Here is a 23,790-nt window from a genome sequence, read left to right on the forward strand (position 1 = left end):
ACGGCGTTGATGATGCCGCCGCCCATCTGTGCTCCTGCCGTGAGGACGTCAAGTTGAAATGATAAGAAGCTACAGCGGAAGTAGATGTTTTTGAGCAAATGTGAATCAAATACAATGTCAACGATCCATTCGCTTGAAAGAATATTACATCGTGATATATTTAACTCTTTATTTATTCGTTATTTTCAGTTCAATTTAACAGTTAATTCCAGATGGAAATTTAATAAAAAATTTATTAATTACCATCTGGTACCGTTGTTGCTTTGCAGTACAAATAAGTCGAAAAAATTGTTACCTGGGTTCAAACTGCCAATTTATTAAATAATACATTGTGGTATGTAAAATATTCATCTTGATTTTGTTGTCCAAATAATTTTCACTATATAGCTAATTTTAATAAACATGTTTAGATCCACATGTACTGCTGCCACAGAAATAAGGTAAAATAATAATGATAATAATAATTAATTTTTGTGATTATTTAATAAAATAATTTTAATTAAGTACATGGTATAAATGTGTAATGCATATTTATTTTACCAAATAACCTTTTGTTTTGGAATTTATGAAGAAAAAAACATATATGTTCTAAAATGAATAAGTAAATAAACGCTGTTTCATTAATGGAAGAAGAAAATCGGAATAATTTTCCCAAAACCTCTTCCGTAGATTTACTTTTGAATTTGTATACGTTTAAAGCATCTCGCCAGTCTTCTAATCTTTGATTGCGTAATACCATTTTTTAAGTTTAGATTTAGTGTCTTTTATTTTGAAGGAGTCATCCGGAAGCTTTCATTTAGCGTGTTGTCTCGACAGAGACCGTTCCGTATACCCCGTGATCTCCAAAACAACATAACAAAAGTGGGGAAAAAACATGGCGAGCGGAGAGGAGGCCACAAAACGCCCCTTGGTAACCTCCTCTTCGGTCGGCCTGGAGGATCTCTTTCCTGCCGGGACCTCGGAGCAGGCGTGCGGGGACGGGAACCCGGAGCTCGACCGCTTGCGGGAACATCTCCAAGCTTGGCTATCGCCGTACGAGCCCCTGCTGCTGTGGGTGCAGAGGCTGCTGGTCTGGGAGAGGCCGCTGTATAGCGTTTCAGCCGCCCTGACTCTTAACACTTTATTCTGGTAACGATTGAATCTGTGTTTGTCCACGTTTTAGCAATAAAACAGCTTTTAATCGCATTTTAAGCTGATGTCAGCGTAGGTAGCACGAATAAATGTCAAGTGAAGTTAGCTAATCCCATGTCTTTAGCCTAATGCTAACTTAGCTTGTAATTTAAATACAGTTAGCACGGAAAGCTTTAGCCTTGTCTGTTGAGTAATGCATTGTTGAGTAAATAAATAAGTTGTTTCCTACTGAAACACCTGCTGCTGCTCAAACAGACATTTCTTGTCCTGCTGGTGTCGGAGCTGTGGACCAGCTGTCAGTGTCCGACTCGCTGGGCTCCGAGACCATAAATGCATCAGCAAGTTATAAGGACCTGTTTTTGGCTCCACAGGCTTCTATCCTCCACTTCCCTGCGGCCTCTGTTCCTGCTGAGTGTGTCCCTGCTGGGCCTGATGCTGCTAGAGAGATGGAAGCCCAAGTTACCCATCATTACAGGTGAGCCCAGGTCTAACTACTGTTATTACTGGCGGTCTTTTGGGCTTGGCTCTAGCCTATTTTACTGTGTTCATACTCCACAAAGTCGTGGTTCAAGTTTTAAAAAAAGTTTTGTGTTTTTTTAAAACTTTGGAGAGGCTAATCAACTGTAAAAACAATATTTTGTTGTCATGGTTACACATTAGAACTGTTTGAAAATAAAAAAAATGCAAGCGCAAAAACTTGATGGGATCATTCCGTAGTTGCAAAAGCATGGAAGACAAAAATAAAATCCTGATTTTTGAAATCTCCAGCTTTAATTTGAGTTCATAAAGTCATGATAATTGTGATCAGGAGGAAGTTGAGGGTGGAGGGGGGGATTAAGTGTGAAAGCTTAGAGACTTAACAAACCGGCAACCTACGACTGGATTTAAAAGGGTCCTCTGAAGAGCATTGAGAGTCCATCACTGTGACTTTTGTCCTGCACACTGTAGTTTAATTTTATTTAAGAATGTTGTGTGATACAAAAAAAATATTTATCAAACAATGAATCATATTAACTGCACCAGATTAAGGCAGTGTTGTACTAAGATAAGGGAATAATTCTTGATTTCTGATTTTAAAATAAAAATCTGGATAAAACTAACTTTGAATGCACCCATCTGTAAAATTAAGACATTTTTTATGTTTCTTTTTTTATCCCTACAGTCCAACATGCTGAGGCTGAACCTGCACAAAGGTCTGCTTAAAATCACATTTTCTGTGTGTTTTCAGTTTTTCCTTTAAGAAAACTATTTTTCATTTTTGTTTTTCTCTTCTGTATCTGTCAGTGCAGGAAGACGATAGCTTACCACGTTCATATTTCAGGCTGCAGTTTAAGGCAGATTTATTTTCTGCGCAGGTGTTAATTTTCTCTTTCTTTGCACGCCTTCTTTTTTTTTTTTCTCAATTGAAGCCCAACTTTGAGTTCGGAGCATCATCTGCTCAGCGTCCCGGAGCTCAGCCACCACCTCGCCGAGAGCTACCTGACCTGCTGCCTGTATCTGCAGGAGACGCTGCAGTACAAACGCAGAAACCATGGAAGGGTGCGCACAGACACTCTGTCCATTTTAACCAAGGGAATTTGTATATATAATTATAAAATGTTGGTTCTAAAATCATTTTTTTCTGGTTCCCAGTTCTGTGTGATGATGTGCAGCGGCTGCTTTGTCCTCGCTGTGGTTGGACATTATGTGCCAGGAATCATGATTTCATATATCATAGGTGAGTCACTTTGTGTCTAATTGTCATGCAGACACACAGTCGAGCTGTCTGGTTGTCGTGACGAACTGCCTGCAGGAAGATGAGTAAATGCGGTGTTGATAACAATCCGGTTAGTAGAAACAAAAACGTTATGTGGAGAATCCAGCTTTTAAACTGCTGATATCCTTCTAGATCACTTATTATACATTTCTGTCAACATTTATTTTCACCCCTGTTAAAGATGTCAGAAGCTGACTGTGAGAGTGTCTAGAAACTTTAGTCATATATACGACAGAGGTCCTATTTCGTATCGATAAATGGAAAAACAAGCAAACATGTCTTCAAACTAAGACATACGTGTGTCAGTTTTCATAAGCTTTGTGAAAATAGCATCTTGCCTTAATTGCACAGTCAGATCAATAAGAGGCTGCTTACTTGGCTTTATCAGGGGTTGTTATAAATTCAGGAGGCGCTGTTGGCATTTCCCTCACTTCTCTGCAGCGTCTTGCTTTATTAAATCTGTGAATGTTTTTTCTCCATGTGTGCATATTCTCAGCCCTCAGCGTGCTGCTGTGGCCCCTGGTGGTGTATCATGAGCTGATCCAGAGGATGTACACCGGCTTGGAGCCGATTCTGATGAAACTGGACTACAGCATGAAGGGCGACACTGAGCACCGGAAGCACGACAAGAGGAGTGAGTGTTTTTGAACATTTGTTACAATAAAACGGTTAACCTTTCTTTCTTTGTTTTTTTTTTTACTGTTTTTTGATAGAGTATCATGTGTTATTTATTGCATTTATGTCTGTAAATACTTTCCACAGAGGTAAAAAAGGAGCTGGAGGAGGGGGATGAGCCCAGAGCAGAAACAGAGAGTGAGAGTGAGGAAGAGGAGGAGGAATTGTCCTGTTTTGCTCCAACGGTATGGACTCATACTACACAGAAGTTTTTTATATATATATATATATATATATATGACTGTTAAAGGAAGCAGGAGAAAAGTGGAGCTTGGATATATTTTATGCTGAAATCAACTCGGTTGTGAAATTGAGGGCTGCGGTGAGTGTCTTCATTTCGAGTGTTTCAAGTACTGCTACATTCCTGCACCTGGGAGGCGTTTGAAGATGTCACGTGTTGTAATTAGTCACAGGATTCTTCCTAGATCTGATTCAGAGCGCTTAGCAGTTGTTTGATCTCCTGGATTAATTTACTTTAAGTCTCATTGATGTTGCAACCCGGCGTCGCCACAGAAGAAGTATTTTCTTTTTTTCCGTCAATAGTTTAAGGCAAAGACGAGAGTCACGTTTAAACTTTCTTTCTTTTGCTCTTGTTTATTGCAAGGTGGATGTGAAAACGACAGCACTGGCAATGGCCATCACAGACTCTGAACTGTCGGATGAAGAAGCGTCCATATTGGAGAGCGGAGGCTTCCCGGTCTCTAGAGCCACCACGCCTCAACTAACTGATTTCTCTGAAGGTAAGTCTGACTCCTTCAGTCGGTTCTGCAATTATTTTAGTAATCAATTAATACATCAATTATTCCGACAATGAATGATGAGATGTTTGTTTCTAAGGAGGAACTAAAAATCAGGTCGGTAGAATTCTATCAAGTAGTGAGAGATTTGTGTCACTTCTCTGATCCAGACCTGGACCAGCAGAGTTTCCATAGCGACCCGGAGGAGGCCTACCTGCGGGATCTTCCCGAGTTCCCCTCTGTGGAGGAGTTCCCCTCCATAGAGCACAGTCTGCTTCACTTCCCCCCACGACCTCAGGGCGATGGCGGCCAGTCGGACAAGGAACCGCTGAGCCCCGCCACGCTCCTCATCCAGCACCTAGCGTCGCCTCTGCACTTTGTGAACACGCATTTCAACGGACACGGACGGCCACCGGGGGGCGAGGAGGGCGCCCTGCCGGGAGCGGGGGTAAGGGAAGAGGCGGAGGCGAAGGCGAGTCAGGGCACACAGCGCTCCTTGGAGGCTCTGAGCGAGGAGATAGTGAGCACGGCCATCTCCACCGTCGTGCAGAACACTCTGTCGGCGCTGCTGCGCTCCGGCGAGGACCCCTCCCTGGCCGACTTCCTCCCGACTGAAACCCTACCGGGCGCTCTGGAGTCACCCAGCCAGTCCGCCGACACTACAGTGGGAGCGCCGGATCCGGTCAGAGATCCGGAGGACGGGGCTACGACAACAGAAAGCGCAGCTGGCGAAGAGCACCCGGATGACACTCTAGTAGCAACTGAGGAAGAGGACTTTGAGCTTTTGGACCAAAGCGAACTGGAGCAGGAGGACGAGGGTCTGGACAGAGAGGTGGGGGGAGCAGATCCAGATCCAGACGCACCTCAGCAACCACAGTCATAGCCCCACTGGTCCCCCTTCCATCTGCGTTTGTTTTTATTTGTACATCATATCCATAAAACCCCCTAAATATATATATGTCTCTCTCTCTCTCTCTCTCTCTACACATCTATATATATATATATATATATATATATATATATATATATATATATATATATATATATAATATGTATATATCCTGGGAGCTTGAGGGTTCTGCGCAGTTTACTAGTGAGACTCCATTCAGTAAAACAAAACTCTACTGTACCTTTTAAAGGGGACATATTATGGGATATTTAATTTAAGAGCTACCCATTCTAATGTGTTTACAGTCAAACTTCTTCTCTTTATTACTCCCAATATCTTTTCATTTAAAAATCAAAAGCTGGTTCTGATGAACCCGTTATTGATGCAAAGTCTTTAAATTAGCTCAAGTTGGAAAACAGCTCCAGTCTTACAGGTGGGAAGCAGCCAGCACTTTGTCGAAAAGTTTAAATTCATAACATGTTCAGGTAAAATCCCTAAATTTTCCCCTTTATATAAAGTGCTAGTCAGATTTTTACTCATCATGGGAAAGAGTCTCTCAGTCTTGGGACTGTATGTTTGTTACTTTTCATTAGTCCTGTCTTCATTCTAGTGGCAATGAAACCACACCATGATGCTGCCACCACCGTGCTTGGCCTATGGAACTATGGCGTTTAATGAAACTGCTTCCCATGGTGAGTGTACCTGAACCACAAATGTGTCCCCTGGTTGAGGCGGTACAGTAGAAGGTTTGTGTCGGTTTCCTCCTGAATATTTGAGGCAGAACTTGAATGAAGGATTATCGGTTACAGGTTGTGGTTGCCTGGCAACCAGAATCTGGCTCCTGATTACAGTAGCTCACTAGCTGAATCCGTCCGAGCATCAAGTTTATGAGAAGGTAAAAATGATGGATTTAGATTTCTAACTATTAATATATGCTATAAATTATTTAAATTAACAGCCAGCTAGTATAGAAAGACTGAAAGTTTATTTTTATCCTTTTGGCTACCATATTGATTGTATATAGGTGTTTTAATGGCACAGTGTACATCCAGGTGTAAATTGTAGGAAAATTACACGAATCCCTTACTGAACCTCTGCATTTTTGTTTTTTTAAAAAAAAAGAAGCAGTTTTTTTAGTGACTCATTGCCTGCAAATGGCAGCTTTGACATTATTGGATGTTATGAATAAAGAAATGGCACACAAGTGACTTTCATGCGTGGCGAAACAGAAGAAGGATGCAATTTTTTTTCTATTGTCATCTGTACATAATTGGTCCATTTGTGACTGAAAAAAATGTTATATAGGCCCTACATGTGTATAGCTGTCACTGTTTGTTACTGTTCATGCATGCGGTGCATCACGCATGTAGGAAAATCTTGTTTTCAGGGGACGTCGGCTTTTTTTTTTTTTTCTCCCTATCCTGTAACGGCTTGGGAATTGTTACAACAATTTGCTCAGAAATGATCAAGTCCATACAGAGGGGCCTTCTCTGCTTTCATAAACGACTCAGCATCCGACTCAGGTTGTACAAAAGCGAACGTAACACAGCAGAATATGTCTCCGTTTCCTGACCAGTCGTAGTGCATCGTATTTCTACTAATCTCTGATCTGTTCTCTCCCAGTTGTTAATAGTGTAGAAATGGAAAAAAAAAGATGGAAAGTGTATTTTCTGCATGTAAAAACAGCACTCTGTTAAAGTTCTCCTTGTCTTCAGACAAAGTACTGCACAACTTGTGATGGAAAAAAAAAAAAACAACAAACCGTTGAATGCTTCAGGTGAAAAGAGGTTCAGTTTGATATTTTGTTACTAATGATGGAAATAAAAGTTTAATGTTTAAAGACTTCTGTACATGGAGATGGGTTGGTAACATGTGATGCTAACAAAATAATTTTATGTTTAGCTACTATAAAATGTGACATTTAATAATTATGAGGGGGGCGGGGGAAAGAATATATTTTTAATAACTGAAACCAAATGAGAAGGCATTGACCAAACATTTTATTTGTTTTCACGTCTTTCAAACAGGATCTTGTAATTGGGTTTCCTTTTCCTGGAAAACGGAATGAAAAGAAAACACTGTATTAAGTTGGGACTGTATGTAAAAACATGTTTCAGATCGTCGGGGGGGGGGAACGGCATAAAAGATGACCTGAGTGCAGGTTTTAACAATATTTAGTCAACAGTAGGTCATTTGTGTGTGTGTGTTGTGCCAAACCTGCTGCAGCTCATTTGCACAAAGGTCGAGTTCCTCCAACATCTTTCCTTCAACAGTCACACCCTTCAGAAGAGACCATTTGCCCTCCGTACATGTGACCGGAGCTGAGATGATGATGTCATGTGGGAGACTGTAGAAGTCTAAGTACAGAAAGTTGCAACAGTATTCATATCGACGCACGTTTCGATTTCCTGCTGCGTGAATCCGTGCGCCCGGGTCCTAACCTGTGCAAGTTATACCGACTGAAAAAAACTCATCTGGACCATAAGCTCCATCCCAAGCCTTCAGCACTTGCAGGATCCCGTTGGTGGCTGATATTGCGGCTCCCCGCCCGGTGTTTGAAAGCAAGATCTGACGCTGCTGATGGACCAGGGGTTTAAATTCTGTTTCCAGCCATTTTCTGGAACAAAAGGAAGCTTTTACCTTTTGTTTTGCTTCATTGCACATCATGCATGCGATCATTCGGGGTAGATTGCAAGTCAAGGTGCATTGTGCTGACATTGTTTGCACAGGCTGAGCTGGCAGATGTGAACTCTGCCAACTGGGTGGAATTAAACTGAAATGTTAATTTATTTCACTACGATTTCTAATAATTTAGATAATTATTCCATGCAGCTAAAACAGCCCTTTTTCACTTTTATTTATTGATTGATTGATTTAAGTCAGGTACATTTGATGGCCAATCAAGGTCAGTAAAGCAGCTAATGCATTTTTTTCCTTCCACTCAACTTTTCTTTTACACAGTTACACACAGCGTTACGTGCAATTGCAACAGAATCACTTGAATATTTCACTGCGTGTTTAATGATCCTAGATTAAAAAGAAAAAGGATTATTGTAAAACTAGCTGGAGTCTTGTCAAACAAACCTGTCGTATAAAACCCTGAGGACTGGCTGGGAAAAGGAAGGCGGTACCCTGATCGCCCCTGGATAGTTGAAAACTTTCGCCCACCGCAGGTCAATGACGAACCTGCCACTGATGTTCCCCCACACAATGACATCCTTGACATCTGAAGCAGAGGAAGATCAAATTAGGATAACTTGTTTCTTGTTTTACTTTTCTTCTTTTTTTTATGCAGAAGAAGTATAGTAGACACCTGATGGCATCACGCACAACTTGTCTGCGAGCACAGCTCTAACTTCATTCACTAGCTGGGATGCTATGGCAACAAACTGGTGGCTGTTGATGGAAGGAGCGCTCTCCACAAGCAGCGAGCATCTCATGTTGACGAAAGACATCCCGGACACTATCACCTTCACCTCTTTGTCTGCGCGTCCGTCGATGAGGCGCCCATACTCTCTGTAGCGCTCAGATAGGTTTTTAACTCGCTGCTTCCTGGCCTCGTCGCTCTCATTCTCTGAATCGGCATTGAAATCGTCCAGCAGAATGACGACGTGCGCTTCATGGAAAGCCTGTTCCAGATCTGTGTGAACCGTCACCTGTGAATTCACTGTGTTGGATTACATTTTTAAATCTGCACGACTTAAGCTACGTCAAGGCGATGTACCCGATAGAGCAGACCGAGTGCCAAATCCTCAGTGTCCAACTTGAGCGTCTGCATGTCTTCCTCATCTCCGCTCAGGTGCAGCAGATGGAGGGCAACCGTTTGAGCGTCTGGGAACGCCTCATCGGACAGCAGGAATGGGATCAAGATTTGGGATGTTAAGCAGAGAGCGCTACAAACAAACAAACAAACAAAACAACAACAACAAACCCAGAAGAAATGTCAAGGCAAACAGATTGTAGGTAGGGGTATTTCCATTCTAAACATTCATCCTGACTTACCCTGTGATCCATACGTTGCAGGGATGAATTAGACTGAGGCGATGCTGTTCTTCAGCAATGAGGCTAAGTTGTGTTTCCAGATTCTCTGCTACAATTGTCTCCATCTCATCGTCGGGTATTTTCGACGTGACGCCATAGTAGACCTAAGCAACAATAATTGACAATTAATTTAATCTGAAGATTAATTCTTAACATATCCATGGAGTTTGGAACTACCCTTTAAAACACAGGCGTCAAACTCAAGGGCCGGGGGGCCAAATCTGGCCCTTTTTAAAAAAAAGATAAGTTCACAAGATGGTTTGAAAGAAGAGTAATAACATCTACAGAGAAACTACAAGTACTGAAGACTACATTTTCTAAGCATGATAAAGTGAGACCACAGGGGAAAAAAACACACTAACTTCAAAAATATAAAGGTATTTGAAGTAGATTTAAAAGTCAAGGAAGGAGATTTTGGGCTGACTTGAACAATAGCAGTTAATATAATAGTAGCAGTAGCAGAAAAGTCAATAGGTGATTTGTATGTTTAACCAGAGAACATGTCAGTTTCTACCTGGCAATGATCCACAAAGTCATTGTAACCACCCAAGATCATCCCTTTGCCCCCTTGTTCGACTAGCTCCCTCCAAATTAAGGGACTTTCCTCGTGTTTCCAGCCATTTTTATTGCATGTTAATTCAAGCCATCTCTGTAAGAAGAGTAAAAGCAGAAGTGTAGAGACAAATAGGGAAGGATGAACAAGAGTAAATAAAACATAAAAATGATTTATTATGGTGAAATAACAGCATTAGAATAGAATAGATTGGAACAGAATAGAAATAACATAATTGTCTCTCTGAAGGAAATTACCAGCGGCAAAGTGACAGTCAAATCGAAGCAGATTCACACAGAGATACAAGTATAAAAACATAACTGAGAAAAGGATAGATTAAAAAGTATTATTATTAAACATATTTGGCAGAATACTAATGTATATTAATCCATAAAAAATAACAGAAGACTATTACTAAGAAATGGGGAGGGGGGAAAAACTGTACAAATAACAGTAGGGACTGTTTTTGAGTTTTTTTGGGAACAATATAGTCCAACATCTGCTTCCGGAAAACGTCTCCTCTCGGCTTCCGTAATGGATGGCACGATACTTTTGCATTTCTTAATGTCCATAATGTTAACTTCATATTTCTCTCTTTTCACTTACTACAACAAAGGTGCCACAAGTCACATTAAAACCCTGTAAAATGGTAGAGGCATAACAACCTCCCACTCAGATGGCAGGACGGGGATCTTATGGACCTTGAAGTTCGGAAGGGTTCGCTGCAGAGTGTCTGCTAACCGCTCCGCTTGGGCATACAGAGGACAGTCCGCCTTACCTATAGATGTGGAAATTTTTGATACGTCCTTCATGTAACTATTATTATCATTAGAAATATATTCTAAAACTTAAAATAAAATAAGATAAAGGATTACCAGCGAGCACAAATTTTGCCATTTTACAAGGTACTTTCACATCTTAACCATTGAAAACACAAGGCGTCTGTTGCTTGGCAACTGAGGTGAGTTGTTGCGTATATTTGAATCCGTGTAGGTAACATTTTTCATAAATCCTTAAAATATATTTGTAAACTTTTTTCAGATTTCAACATGTGAGAAAAACCAACGAAGACATAGTTTCTGATATAAGCATATATTATTTTTAGGAATTATTATTTTAAATACTTTGACCAACAGCGTGACGTTGAAGTGAAGAGAAGGCGTTGCTGGGGGGACACAATACTGCAGCGCACGCGACTTTAAACTGCACATGGGAATGAACGCTAACATGAGTTAGGCAAGATTTATCTTATTTTTTAGCGTTATTCACTATCACTAAAAGAAAATTTATTTTCGACTCTTTATGGAGTGGCAAGTGCAAAGCCTACAGAACAGTTTTTGCTTTGCATGTGTTTGTGTTCCGTTTAAAAAAGGGATAGCTAGCGAGAGCTAGCTTGTCATTTCCTAACTGGAAGGAAGCATTTGACCTTGTTAGCCGAATACTTTGGTCTTTCCTACCAACACATAATTTCTTGTGCCTGGTTTCTATTTAAGAGTGTTACTGACTAAAATTGGAAATAAGTAACGTATTGCCTGTTTACGTGTCACCTGCTTGATATTAAAATATACATGACCTGCATATTATTTCAGACGAGCAAACAAAAAACAGTTTTATTTACATATTTAGGTAGTTAAACTCAATCTAATTCCACAATATGAATATATGGGTGACAAATGACATCATAAAATGGTGCCTTTGCTGCCGCAGGTTTCCATGGAAACGGACTAGTATCCCAGTGCTAGCATCAATTAAAGACTCCTCTTTATCTAGAAATGGTTTTACAGGCTTATGGGGCGGGAGGCTGAACCAAAGCTGCCTTTCTGGGACTCTTAGTACCACAAGATTCTATTCCTATGGTGAGAAACACAATGAAGGTCTAAAAGATAGCAACAGTCTCGCTACAGAGAATTCACTTTCTACTGATGAACTCAACAAGACAACCTCAGAGCAGAGTCAGAGGACTTCCCCGTTCCTGGAACTCCTGCGTCGCTGCAGCTCCCCATCAGACGTGTTAGACCTCACATCCAAGTACGCGCCCACAAATCGACAGATCAGCCAGTGCCTCAGCCGCATGTGGTTCTCTACAAAGAAGATGTCGGACGAACAGCGGCGCTACGAGTTGCAGCTGATGTTTGAGCATCCTGAATTTGAAAATCTTCTGCAAAGGGCGACGAGGTCTATCCAGTACATGGGTAACGAGGACGTTGCCTACTCTCTTTTGAGTGTGGTCAGCCTGGGGGTGGCTCAGCACAGCCGTGTGATCCAGACCTTCCTTCGAACTTGCCAGGTGAGCAGTCAGAGATTGTCTTCTTCAATTTAAAGACACTCTATTGTTTTCATGTTGACCCTAATTTGTTTTATTCATAAACAGGAGAGACTGAATGACTTTGATGAGAAAGCGCTGTCCATGTTGGCCTCTGTTCTGGAGCGTATGAAGGCTAGTCAGAATGTGAATGCATTAAAGGAAGGCATGAGGTATCACTTGATATTTTAATTTAAGTGTTAGGTAGGATCAGTTGATTTTTAAGCTTGTTTTACAGAGTTTTCTTATGCTTCAGGCTGGTGGTTGAGGTCCGTCTTCCTGAGATTCAAAATGTTTTGACTCTCCAGACCATGATGCGACTCCTGGGAAGAGATGCTCCAAGAGAGCTCAAACAGAAACTAGAGGTAAGTTTGAGTCTTCACCACTTTAGGTTTTCTGATTTTTCTCTTAATTATCTGAAATTGTAAATAAATGTACAGCACCTTGCAAATCTATTCGTTCTTGTTGAAATTTTGTTTTTACTTTCACCCACTTTACAGCCACAAATTCCAGTGTATTCTTGAGGTCATTTACACATAGTGAATTTGCAATAATGATATTAATTGAATATGTTTGTAGCTTTAATTTAACCATCCATTCGCCCATCCATCGTTTTCCAGTCAAAATGCCGAAAAAGTTCAAAACTAACCTGTATTTGTGAAGCACCTTATGTGTTATTTTCTGCTGGACCAAATCTGCCTCGTCAGATTTTCTGTACCCTGTGTGTTTCAGAGAAAGGCTTTATCAATGAGCGACCAGTTCAGCCTCCCCAACGCCCAACACATGACCTTCATCATGGCCGCTGTTGGGTTCCACTCCAAACCGCTGCTGAAAGTTTGTAGTGATAAAATCAAAGGTAACACCTTAACCACAAAGGAAGACTTGTGAATCACTTAAACTGTTGGCAAACTTAAAAAGGAGCTATATTCACTGGTACTGATTGTGTATTTTCTTTCTATTTCTGTGTTTTCTGGCAGAAAACCTTCATCACATTCCTTTTAACATTCTGTACAACATAATGCAGTCCTATAAGGAGCTTCTCTACAGAGACACAGACCTGCTTACTAGCATTTCAGACCATGTTGCCTCCACATTTGACATATGGACCGATAAACAGGTGCTGGAAGAGACATTTATCTTCTAAACTTCTAACTATATTCAGTTGCATAATGATATACCCTCTTTTTTTCAGCTGGTCTTCTTCCTGTCTGCATTTAAGGACCTTCTCTTCTGTCCTACCTCCTTAATGGAGCCTTACACTGAAAAAGTGATTGCCAACCCTGATGCGCTCACCCTTAAACACCTCATGTCTGTCTTAGCGACTTACTCCTCGCTTAACTACGATCTGCGGCATCAAAGACAGGCGTAAGTCACCAACTGTTCCTTAGCAATCAGAATTGTCTGACTAAAGATGTTTTTTTACTTTTAAGTATATATTAGCAAACAAAATTAGCAGATAAATTAAAGTTTAAGTTCAGGTGTAGACTGTGTACCAGTTTAATGTTCAGAGAGAAGTGCTAGATGTGATGAATTAGAAGAAGGTGCAGATTTGTTCCTCTGGTGTCTTGTCGTACCTGGATCACTATCTGACCTCTACAGTTACTCTGACAACAAAACCAAGTTTAAAAAAAAAAAAAAAAAAAAAAGCTAAGGTGAGCATGATTTAATAATTTTATTGTTTTGGACATTAACTTCACTTCATATTGTCAAAGCAAGGGAGCCCTTCAAGTTAAAGTGTGTATAAATGTAATGTGTACACACACACACACACACACATGCACGCACACACACACACACACACACACACACACACACACACACACAGCAGTCACCAAGCTCTTACCATTGAGGGAAAATGCTATGTGCCTCCGCATGTTGTAATTAGGATTTTCTCCAAAATAATAAGTAATATTATATTAAATCGCACATATAGAGCACAGTTCAATAATCCCAGGATGATCTGCACACACTGGGAATGCCAGCTGCTCTGGCAAAACAATCACATTAAGTAAGCATAAATTTCCTACTTTGTTCTTAAAGTTTTTCATAAAATGAAGATGTTACTGGACAATAAAACAGCTATGTCCTCGTATGGGCTGCTTTTTCTGTTTTTCTTTACATTGTTAGAGCAGCATTCTATGAATCAGGCTTTGGCTTTTGCCAACTTCTGCTTGTAGAAACATTGAGGCTAATATTTCAAACATCTAGGAGTTGTATATTAAGTGTTTAACTGCTGCTGTTATATATGAAGATAGATTTTTTTTTTCCTTTGTTGTTTTTCACATCTTTAGGTTTCTTGATAGTCTCAGCCATGCTCTCATCTCCTATCTGCCCAAAATGTCTGAGTTGGAGTTGCTAAAGGCTGCCTACTACCTGTGTGGAATGAATCACTTCCCATCTGCACTCCTGGAGCAGCTCCTGAGCAGTAGTACGCTGGAGCAGCTAGCATGTAAGGATAATCATCCCATAAACTTGCACTGTCTGACAGGTTAGGCTGTATTTCATTTGTGTGTTTGATTTTGCATTTCTAAATTAAACTGTTTTCTTCTCAGCTACAAGTCTCACAAAGAGCAAGGAGAGAATGTTTCAGAGAGTGGACATATGTCTCCGTCTGGACCGTCCTCCTCTTCCTCAGCCTTTGATTGTCCCCCCTTCCGTCCTGGGGAGCCCCACTCCCAACCCGTCGGTTAATCCGCGCCTCTCAAACAGCCTGCAGAGAGTGCTGGCAGATCAGGCGAATGCAACGCTGCAGGAAATGTTGGTGGTAGAGAACTTCTACGTCATAGGTAAAGATCTTGGTCTTGGAGGAAGGACGTTGGCGTGCACGAACTGGTTCAACACACGTGTTTTTATGTTCTCGCTCTCAGATGCTGTTGTAACCAAACCTCTTCCAAACCAGCCATGTGTGACGGAAACAAGTAGCGTTTCCCCAGCAGAGAGCAGTCAAAGGTAAGGAAACGGCAGCAGTAGACTGGTTGGTCTCGCAATTAAGCTCAGCTTTTTTTTTTTTTGGAAATCTGCAGTCTGTGGTAGGTTTTTCTTTTTTTTTTTTCTTTTTTTTTAGTAAACGCTTATGTCATATTGTAAAGTTTGCTATGAAAGTAGGTAATGATGTTTCCAGGCAATGATATCCTCTGTGATTTCTCACATGCAACTGCTGTCCTGCAGATGTTGTAATTTTTGTTCTGTTGTTTCCTCTATTGATTAATAGTTGACACCAGTTTTATTGCATCCATCATAAGTTTCTCCTCATGCAACTTTAAAAAAAAATGACTATAAATAACTCAAAAGACTAATAAAGAGTCAGTCTTTCTGGTGAGACGTCTTTTGGAGATTCAAGTCGTTTTTGAGGGTGTTTCATATCAGCAGCGTAACACGCAACCTTTTTCAGAAGTTAAACTTTATCGCATCTTTGCTGAGGACTTATTCCTCAACAATAAATCAAGTAGAATGTATTCATGAATATATTTGTCATTTTAAAGTCAAAGAACAGCTTAGAAGTTTAGTTTTTTAATGCGTGGGCAGCCCGAGCGTTTTTGTTGATAAAGGAGTTTTTCTTTTTCCGCTGATTGTGATGATTTCAAAAACATTTACCAAAAAACAATTAGTCATTTTTGAATTGTAGACTTTGCAAAGCAGTCTGAGTAGTTACACTGTACATCTTTTTCTGATTTCTATCTCATCATCTGCACTTTGACCCTGTTTTTAAGCTGTTTATTATATTTAGTTTTCGATACAGGGGAATTTAGTAAACTTTTATATTTACTGTCATTTAAGTGTTGGGATTTTATTTCTCCCCTGCTTTTATCTGGATTAATAATTCTACGCCAAATTACTGAAATAAAAACAGCTGCAACTGTTAACTTAGCTTTTTAATTGGAGTGATATTGGTATGAATATATGCGTCATAACACTTTATTAATACTGTCGAACATGAGTTTATTTTGAATTTAGACCGTAGTAAACTGGTAACATTTAATAAGAACACACATTAACAAAATCAACAATAAAGTGTCAGGAAAGATGTTCAGATGACTGCTGAAATGTTTTCTGATTCATTAAAAAGCGAAAACTTCAACAACTTAAAAATCCTGCTTGGGACGAGCAGGAAACTAACCTGAGCTGAACAGAGAAGAGTTGGACAAAGAAAAGCTTGGAACTTAAATAGCTGGGGTATAACTGAGATGGGGTGGCAAAGGTGGGTACAAGGGGCCTAATTGCAAAGACATAAAAGCTGAAGTACAACCAAATAGCTACTGGAGCTAAAAGGAGAAACAGGCCTGACAGGAACCTCAGAATATGAGGACAAATGCTGAAGCATAACACTAAGAAACTAATAATAAGGAACTATAGCAACAATGAAATGGTGCTGAACAAAACTAGACATAAGACTCCAAGCAAAATAAAAGAAAAGGGGAATAATCAAAGTAAACACACTGACTGGAATAACCTTGGCAAACTATTCAGAAAGGGTTTTAAAACACCCAACAATTGTTGCATAAAGATCATGAAAAATGTAAGTAATCATACCGAAGAAGTTTATCTTTACTTTTTTGTTTTCTCCCTCAAAGACATAGCCAAATCCAATTATGTCCAAATCCAGTTATTTTGTTTTTGTTAAAGCTGACACATCTTTTTTTGTATGTTTGCTTCATGTTCTAGAATTGCTGTTATTTATACACCAAACTCTAGTTATTGCTTTGGTACGTCACAGCCCCGGGGGCCCCTCGCTCTCCAGATCCGTCATCTGAAGATTCTGGGATACACTCCTGTCTTGGTGAGACTTTTGTCTTATTGTACCCATGAATCTTCCCTGTTGTCTCTCAGTAACAGTTTGGTTACTCAATTTCTTAATACGCAGCCCATACTTTAGCAATTTATTAAATGTATTGAATGAACATTGCTTTAAGTATGATGTGCTTTAAGTATGATGTGAATTCGTACGGTTTAAAAATCTGTAGGCAGTGTCTGTTTAACGTCTTCCTGGAATGTGACGTTAATAAAATGCGAGCAGGTTGATGTAGATGTGTATGTTGAAATAGCGGCTGGTATCAGATGAAGCAAAACTTAAATTTGTATTCTTCATCTGAAGGTAACGGAGGAGCTTCTACAATCTTTATCTGAGGAGGAGATGACAGAGAAGTTGCGAGGACTCATTTTCCCAGAAGACGCATCAGAAACACAACCACAAGTGGGACATGTGGAATCCTAAACACATCAAACAGGACTCTCTACAAGGCTCAGATTTTATTGTGCAAATTAATTCTTTGTCAAAATGAAAACGTGTATATAATAATATTAATAAAGTGTTTAAAAATGAAGGGCTCTGAATGTATTTTCTGTTTTGGTCGGCACGAAAGAACTGAGACGTTCCTTTGAAATGCAATTTTTTTGTAATAATAAAAACCTTTTCTATTTTTAAGATTTCAAACAGCTTTGTAATGGCATTACAGCAAATACCTGAGATGATCTTTTCTTCTGAGAGTTGCTTATTCAGTCAATATGGAAAAAAAAAACTGGCACGATAAACTGTCAAATGACAAATTCATACGTGTTTTTAGTCATCTGCTTAACTCCCAAATCAGTTTAAAGGCTTCACAGAAACGCTATGCTAATTCCGTCAGTGCTTGTGGTGACTGTGAAAAGAAACTTGCTACTAAATGAAACCAATAAAACCAGCGTGAGCGCTTGCACAGAAACTGCAAGGTGAGCACAGTAAAGGTGGCGCGCCTTTGAAGCTCCGACCTCTGCAGAAAGTACCAACAACCGAAGAGAGAGAGAGAGAGAGAGGGAAAAAAAAACATAAAAGTAGGGAGACAGGAAATGGTGCAGCTTGTTATTTTCAATCTGCTTGCAGCTCCTTGTGTTTATGCTAGTCATCAACCTCAGTTCGGTCTCTGTGTTGATTCTCAGAAAATGAATGAGGACACACGTTCGCAGGAGAGGCGTTGCGCCTTGTTAAACAATTTATTTAAGTTGTGGTCAGTGTTGATCCACAAGGTGTTGCACTGATTTACGAACTCAAGAGAACTCTTTAAATGTGGTTAAGTCCCCTCATTGAGGCACCACCTTCTGTTTCGACCACAAAGATAGGGGTTCCCAAGAACACATCTTTCTTTTACAGTGAGCGAAACAGGAAGTGAGCAAAACCTGACACTGTCTTTAATATACGCATCATTGTTTCAGACGCCCACATAAAGGAAGTGCTGCTTTTGCTAGAGATGAAGACACACAAAAAAAAATTAAACAAAAGAAACTGATTACAGTTATGTTATATTCATTGTAAGTCCTACAGATGAGGAATAGCAAGGAAAATGATCCCGGGCTGTCCGAATCATCAGAAGTGTTTTGGTATAGGATGCTGGACTCCTCTTTTCTTCCTGTGTTTCGCAGGAGGTCTGGGTTTGGTGTTCATGTAGTCGCTCTGGGAATCTGCATCCTTCATTTTGTACTGCGAGACATTCAAAGCAACTGAATCAGTGACTTGAAGCTGTAAATCTACACACGGAAAAGTAGCAGATATGATCGAAGTTTGAAGTCAAGTTGTTGCTTACGAGTTGGAAAAATGTTTTTAAAATGTGTATAATGTAGTTTTAATCCATTTTGGTTGGGAGACTTCTAAAACGCAGGAGATCGTGAACAAACATTTTCAAACTCTTACCATCAATGTGACATACGTCCTGTGCAATTCAGTCGAGAAATGTACAAGAATTAGGGGAACGATTTTTTATTTTTATTTTTTCAAGTGAAGCCATTCTTATTTTGGAACTGACTGATATCTGCAACAAGTCACAGTTTTATTTAACTTGACCTGGTTTTATCTGAGAAAAATATACCCCATATAACGTTGATACTGTCACCGTGTTTCACTCTGAGTCTGTTTGCCATGAGTGCAAAGCAGAAAGACATCTACGCTTTGCCTATTTATTTTTAGGCAATATATTGCTCTTGCAACTTTTACACATATTATTCCATCTTTTCCTAATGTTTTGTAGCCCTATTCAGACAGGCTTTTTTTTTAAATTAGCTTTAAATAAACTCTCTTCTATGCTTTTAGATTATTCCAGCCAGACCTGAATGCTTTCTTTGACGAAAAATACTTCTGCTTTCACATTTTTATATCGCAAATGTCTGACCATTTGACAGATATCTGAGATCCTTGTTTCATAAACCTTTCGTGTTGTCGACACTGTTGGTGGTTACAGCCTTAAAGCTGAGCATGTTAACTTTTAAATATGGTAAAACTGCATGAAAAAACCCTTTAACTGTATTTTTTTCTAGCAGCCATTAGCACCAAAAATGTTGTTTTATAATAAAGTACACATGAATATCAAGGATTTATGTTCCTCTCAGTTAAATAAATACATGCTTAAGCTTTTAATGTCAGGTTCTACAAAGTTACCACCAGTCAGATAATTAATCAAATAACTAACTAGTGGCATATTTCTTGAGGAGCTAAGTATTCCTAAAACATGGTTTTTAAAAATTACATATAATTTAAAGTTGCATTTACTTATTTTTAGTCGTCTGTTTCTAAATAGGATTATGTTTATAGTTTATCAAGTTGTTTCATCACTTATTTTCCACCGTCTTTGTGCGTAGCCTATGTAGATCCATGCAGTATAGATTTGACATGCTGCTCATCATTTGGTTCAGTCACACAAAAGCCGCTGCCAGCCTCATGTTATGCAAAGAAGGTAGATGTTGACGTCAGATATCGAAGAAGTTATTTTGCCTGAACTCTGGGGTTGCACAGCTTTCACATGTGCAAAAACCAAAGCAGAAACTTTTTTTGCTTGACAGCATAAATTTTGGGTGACTGATGTACAAAAAAAAAAAAAAACTGACCGAGCAAAATCTTGTCGTTTATCCTGGGTGTGAGATATTCAAATTTGGAGACTGGCTAGAAGTTACCTTCACGAAACTCCAAACATTTCCAGCTGTAATTATTCACTTCAGCAACTTTTCAAATCTTGTAAAAGAACTGAAGAGAAAGTTGAATGTTTTACCCGACCAGGAAACCAGACATTCTCTTGATTCTGTCAGCGTTCAGTTTTTCGTTATTGCAGTCAGTACACTGCAACCTGCATGCTTAAATTACATTACAAAATGCTTAATTTTTATGCTTAACATTTCTAAATTCCTTGTTAATATTTGCTTTAGAAACATTTGATAATGTTAGTTACATGATGCTGAATTACAATAAGGTTGTCTAACATTTATTAATACCCAATTAAGATGTACTATGGGTTAATTAATGGATAATTACCATTTAATAACTAACATTTAAATGTCTAACGTTTGTTTACGTCTTGGTAGCTTCTAAAGTGTTGCAAACGTTGTTGATAGACATTTTATTATCCAGCTTCTGTTTTTGGTGTTTTTGCTACTACCACAGACGCCTAAATGTTTAGTTACATGGTTATAATGCATATTAAAGCTATTCAAAAGATTTGTAATGGATTGTTAGCAGTGGAGAAACTTTTTTTTACTTTGTTCTATATAAAAAAAAATAAAAAAAATAAAAAAATATATATATACATAAATATATATATTTTTTTACTTTGCACTGGCAAAAAAATCAATTAATGGTTTAGTTTTCTCCTTGGGATGGGTGACATGCAGGAATTACTTACCCAGATAATCAAGGCAGTAATAGTAGCTGCTAGGCTGTAGGTGCTAAGAAGTGCAACAACCACTATCCAAATCCATACAGGTATGCCTGTTTTTTGCTCTTCTGGTTCGTCTGTTTTACATTCTTCTGTTTTGCGCGGGCATCCTTGTCCTGAAAGTACCATATGTTAAAGTTTTCTTTTAAAGTTAATCCTACAGTATGCACATTTAATATTGAAATGATGTCATCTCTGACATATTCACCTTCCTCAAGGATCAGGACTGTACTATTGTTGCTGATGACAGGAGGAGGGTAAGTAACTTTACCCTCACACTTGTAGATGGCTTGCTTTGGGATTGCTTTTCTCGTGAGCCTGAAACCAGTAAGTGTCCCGTTCTCGTCTTTTTCTGGGTGGATGTCTGGATCGGTTTGGTTGCACAGTTTTTGAGTTTTGGGGCACACTTGAATCAACTTCTCGTTCTTGAAAAGCTTATATGTCACGTCAGTGTCTTTGTGCGTGGCTTTGACTTGTCCAGCAGACATGTTTGGGCAAGGCACAAACACATACTTGGGGCTTTCTGCTGTTCTGCATTGCACGTCCCACTGTTGCTCTGAAGGGAAAAACGTGAACGAGATTAAGCATTAGTTCAGTTTTTAGGCCAGTGATCGTACATTTCATTCATGCTTGATTGCTAAATGTATGTTCTGAATTAATATTTTCAAAACATCCTTCAAAAAACTCAAAAGAGCTTTACTAAAAAAAAAAAAAAAGAGCTTCAGAAATCCACCCTTCTTGATATTTTTGGTTTAATTTTGTCTAACAATGGAAATGGTTGTTTCACAGCAACCACACGCCCACAGTGGAATCTGCTTAATATCAGCCATTTTAGGCACTTTTACCTCTCATAAGCATAATGAAAATACAAGTTTGTGAAGCGAGTGGCACAGTTGAGTCACCCAGTGTTGCTGCGTCTGTGCCACCACAAAGTTATGTGTCAAGTTCATTAAACTCCAACATAACTCTGTGTTTGCAGCGAGTGCTTTAACTTTGTTGCTGAATGGTATTTTGCTGCTTTTCTTGAATTTTCTGCTTTGTTGAACACTACATATAAATAAATTAAATAGCAATAATTCAAGACATGAAACCAGACATTATTGTGTTCTTTGGAATTGCCTAACTAAAGTTGATAACCGTTCCTATCGTCATTTTAACCTCTACCGCAAGTCGCAAACTCTTATATTGTGTTTTTAACTTACCGTTGCATCTGCCAGATGTCGTGCAGCTCAGCAGGATTATTAACAACCAGTAAACTCCCATCATGGTCCCGTCTTCTGCACGGACAGTGACGACTTGCTTCCAGCAGAACGATCTCCCCTCATCACCGACCAACTCTTAAGCTCCTGCGGCGAGCTGCATGAAGCCGTGTGCTTGCAGAGGAATCTGATCTGTCGCCTCGATATAGTCAACCCCGCTTCCACGCACGTGTTACATCATATCCTCGCTTTATCCCCGAACGAAGTTCACCCACAGAGCTGCAGTGACTGAAGCTCACGCGCCCTCTCAAGAGAAAACATCCTGTGGCAGAAAACGCCTCCTCTTATGAAGTTTCCGCTCTCTCCTGGGGTTTACGACCTCCCGTGACTTACAGCTTGTGATCATGAATCATGAATTAAACAAAGAAATCATCAGATGTTTGCCTTTTTTTTTCCTGCTTTCTTTTGTGTGTGCTGTTTAACTTCTGAGATTTATTTTGTCAGAGAGTTTATATAGGAGAAATGAAAGTCACAAAACAAACTGATACGTGTTGTTTTTATTTCCTGTATTTTCCCCAGACTTGTTAGAAATAGAACATATTTGCTGGAAAATAAAGCCATAAGGTCGTATGAGTGTGATTCCTTTAAATTTAACACTAAAATAACATGCGGCACAAATGGGTACGTAAATAATTTAAATATAAAATGTTGTGAGGTTTTATGTGGTATTTTATACAAAAATAACACGCATCTAACAAAAAATTATTGCAAAGTCCTGAAGTTGTTCCTGTTTGTCGAAACGTTTCCTTTTGCAGCTTGGATGCAAAATACAAGTTTAGCATCTCTAGTTTCCTGTAAACGGTGCAACATTTGTAAGGAAACTTGCAGATTAGTCTGCTACTGACTCTTGTTGCATGTTGTTTAGTGAATTTGGATGTTTGAAGTTAGCCTGCCACCACCAGCAGTTTGGTTATACGCTGCTGTGAGATGGCATCATGTTCTTCAGCCAACAGTTTAAGCTCCTAAGAGTGGAAATAAGGGATTACCAGAATCTAGTTTTAACATCTCGTTGCTTCGAGATTGGCTCCGTTTATGGCCAAGATTAACATCATCACACTCCCTCTTCCAAAATTTGTTTGGCCAGTGGCAGAGAAAGACTGGCAAGTTTTTTGAGAGTGCGGCTGAAGTTGGCCAGTGCTGTCACTTCTAAGAGTTCAAATTATGACCCTCCAGCATCCACTTCTCCCTTTTTAGTTTGATTTCTCGTAATGTAACATTGTGCAACACATCCAAACATCTCGACTGTCTAAAGTACCTTTCTGTGATTGCACAACTACAGAAAAAAAGGGCAGTGACCCGATCCGTGAACCAGGTGGAGTGAACCTTCTGGTTGACGGCAGCAAACACTCCGCTGACATTTATGTGCCTGACATTATGTGATTTCAGGAAACGCTGACAGGCAGAGAAAGACACATTGATGAGAAATGATTAAGAAACACAAAGTATTATGAGTCATTATCTAAGGAGCATGTACAAGCAAAGCATGTTCAGACCAGGGTGTAGGAGATGGTGACTTGTCTGAAACTTGTCAGCATAAATGTCTCGGTAAAAAAAAAAAAAGTGAGGAGAATCATCCACGTAGATCCACTAGATGGCAACAACTCACTTTATAATCATTCTGCTGGTGGTTCTCGCTCATCCTGTAAGCTTCATTATTGGTACCCAACAAGGTTTACCTCCTTTTAATACCCTGTCTTAACTTAAAAGTGAAAAGTTACTGTCCACGTTTCCATTTGTGTCAGTTTACTTACATTAATAGGTGTTAGAAACCTTAATTA

General features: G+C 39.5%; 4 protein-coding genes across 4 annotated transcripts; 2 read left to right on the forward strand and 2 right to left on the reverse strand.

The window, feature by feature from the left end:
* Positions 1-795: 795 nt before the first annotated feature.
* Positions 796-7,030, forward strand: retreg2 (reticulophagy regulator family member 2). Its single transcript, XM_014969739.2, has 9 exons — positions 796-1,128; positions 1,503-1,606; positions 2,294-2,324; positions 2,541-2,670; positions 2,764-2,848; positions 3,384-3,521; positions 3,650-3,747; positions 4,167-4,302; positions 4,470-7,030. Exons 1-9 carry the CDS (start codon positions 875-877, stop codon positions 5,180-5,182), a joined length of 1,689 nt encoding a protein of 562 aa, XP_014825225.2. The 5' UTR covers positions 796-874; the 3' UTR covers positions 5,183-7,030.
* A 336-nt stretch (positions 7,031-7,366) lies between these two features.
* Positions 7,367-10,697, reverse strand: mdh1b (malate dehydrogenase 1B, NAD (soluble)). Its single transcript, XM_088008127.1, has 8 exons — positions 10,448-10,697; positions 9,744-9,878; positions 9,191-9,333; positions 8,913-9,081; positions 8,502-8,844; positions 8,273-8,414; positions 7,630-7,805; positions 7,367-7,545 (listed from the first exon to the last, which is right to left on the reverse strand). The coding sequence occupies exons 1-8, from the start codon at positions 10,592-10,594 to the stop codon at positions 7,367-7,369; spliced, it is 1,434 nt and encodes a 477-aa protein (XP_087864253.1). The 5' UTR covers positions 10,595-10,697.
* Positions 10,698-10,871: 174 nt separating this feature from the next.
* Positions 10,872-17,405, forward strand: fastkd2 (FASTK mitochondrial RNA regulator 2). The gene is made up of 11 exons (XM_014969749.2): positions 10,872-12,069; positions 12,154-12,257; positions 12,341-12,449; positions 12,817-12,940; positions 13,062-13,201; positions 13,277-13,449; positions 14,376-14,533; positions 14,637-14,870; positions 14,952-15,033; positions 16,747-16,861; positions 17,177-17,405. The coding sequence occupies exons 1-11, from the start codon at positions 11,437-11,439 to the stop codon at positions 17,294-17,296; spliced, it is 1,992 nt and encodes a 663-aa protein (XP_014825235.2). The 5' UTR covers positions 10,872-11,436; the 3' UTR covers positions 17,297-17,405.
* A 612-nt stretch (positions 17,406-18,017) lies between these two features.
* LOC106905151 (uncharacterized) lies at positions 18,018-22,252 on the reverse strand. Its single transcript, XM_014969787.2, has 4 exons — positions 21,956-22,252; positions 20,962-21,309; positions 20,721-20,869; positions 18,018-18,535 (listed from the first exon to the last, which is right to left on the reverse strand). The coding sequence occupies exons 1-4, from the start codon at positions 22,017-22,019 to the stop codon at positions 18,422-18,424; spliced, it is 675 nt and encodes a 224-aa protein (XP_014825273.1). The 5' UTR covers positions 22,020-22,252; the 3' UTR covers positions 18,018-18,421.
* Between the last annotated feature and the right edge of the window lie 1,538 nt (positions 22,253-23,790).

Source organism: Poecilia mexicana, unplaced genomic scaffold (genome assembly GCF_051168715.1).
Source record: "Poecilia mexicana isolate PSO_F unplaced genomic scaffold, ASM5116871v1 scaffold_2, whole genome shotgun sequence".
Taxonomy (NCBI): Eukaryota; Metazoa; Chordata; class Actinopteri; order Cyprinodontiformes; family Poeciliidae; genus Poecilia; species Poecilia mexicana.